The sequence below is a fragment of the Trypanosoma equiperdum genome, assembly GCF_001457755.1.
Source record: "Trypanosoma equiperdum strain OVI genome assembly, contig: ctg_373, whole genome shotgun sequence".
Taxonomy (NCBI): domain Eukaryota; phylum Euglenozoa; class Kinetoplastea; order Trypanosomatida; family Trypanosomatidae; genus Trypanosoma; species Trypanosoma equiperdum.
The window spans coordinates 767-2,367 of NW_027124280.1; the positions used below are offsets into that span (position 1 = coordinate 767).

Below are 1,601 nucleotides of genomic sequence, written 5' to 3' on the forward strand. Positions count from 1 at the left end.
CTTAAAAACTTTTGCACTACTTGTTCACTCATATGGAGCAATCGGATCATTTTTGAGACCCCGCTGCGCTCTACGGAAGAGCGGCGTTAAGCAAATGCCCGCCCACACAACAAAAACAGCGCAGATTGTCCAAAATGGTATGAGTGTGCTGCCCTCGCCAGTCATAAACGGAACTTTTAAGTTCATACCGAACAAAGATACGACAAGGTTGATGGGAAGAGAAACAGCAGCAACACTGTTCAGAATATTCATCTTGAAGTCGAGTCCTGCGGACGCCTGCGACATGCGCATAGAAACACCCGTAATGAAGTTCAGGTTTGCATGATTTAACATATCACGAGCATCATCCAGCTTCTCTGAAACCTTTTGGACTCTTGCCAGTATTTCCTTGTAGGCCACAGCACTCGGGTGACTCTTAGAAACGAACGTTAAACGCATTGCTGGTGAAATAAGCTGGTGAATCAGTTTTTCCTTCAGGAACAATGCTGTTCGAAAACTAGAAATACGGCGCCGTAACAACGCTACACGACGGAGGAGGTCTGTCTGATCCTGCTCACCAGGCGAAATCAGAAAGACCACTTCATTAATATCACCAACCTCACTCAGCAGCGAGGCAGGTGCTGGAAAGGAGGCCTCACAAGTGAAACACACGAGAGTACATAGGGCATCTGTTCCCATAGCAACAGGAACAAAAGAAGAACGATGTGACGAAGGATCCTTCACAATGCCAACAACCGAATCCTCGCATTCACGGCTATGTCTCTCCGCTTCACTTCCATTACATTTGAGAACATGACGAAATAACTCCGCGAGACCGGCAAACGGTGCTGTATGCAGCGTCAGTAGTACACGCTCACTACACACAAACGAGCACAAAACCCCTTCCTCGCAACCAAACTCAGTGCGCGACATAGCGGTTGCAGCAGGAAACGGTCCGCCGTGGCTCGGGGAACACGAAAGGCAGCCAACAACATACTCACCTTCCGTAGGTTGCAACTCCACCACGTCGTACATATCATTTGCAAGCACAGCCTCCACGTGACTCGGCTGCATGTTTGGGTAAAGCAGCTGTAAAACTTGCCGATGCTCTTCTTCACTGCACTTCTGCATGTCCACCCATAAACCACACAGTGCAATTCCCGGTAAGTTGTTGCGTAAGAAAACTAGTGCATCTGCAGCAGATTCCAAAGCACATGTTTGTAGTGACATGCGCCCTGCAGTCTGCCATGTAACGACACAAAGGCACCCGTCACGTCCCACTGGTGTGGTTACGGGAGGTGAAGCCTCTCCTTTAGTGGCACACGGCATTGCCACAACGTATGAATCTGCACGTACCTAATCAGTGTCTTCGTACTTGTGGTAAGTTTCACACCTTCAGTACCACTTGTTGTGTTTGAAGAAAGTAAATGGCTTACGATTACTTACTTAAACACTTCCAACTCACAGAGAAATTAGGAAAAGGTGGGTGGGACACACATACGCTGGCGCTTGACGCAATGGAAACATTGGCCGCTACAAGCGTCGCGATACATCACATGCAATCAATCGCCCAAAAGAAGAAATGATGGAAAGACACACACACACACACACACACACACACA

The 1,601-nt window shown here is 48.2% G+C and overlaps 1 protein-coding gene across 1 annotated transcript; it reads right to left on the reverse strand.

Moving 5' to 3' along the window:
• Window positions 1-24: 24 nt before the first annotated feature.
• On the reverse strand, window positions 25-1,308 carry TEOVI_000147000 (CorA-like Mg2+ transporter protein, putative; the record flags this gene model as incomplete). Its single annotated transcript, XM_067224690.1, has 1 exon — window positions 25-1,308. The coding sequence occupies one exon, from the start codon at window positions 1,306-1,308 to the stop codon at window positions 25-27; it is 1,284 nt and encodes a 427-aa protein (XP_067080791.1).
• Between the last annotated feature and the right edge of the window lie 293 nt (window positions 1,309-1,601).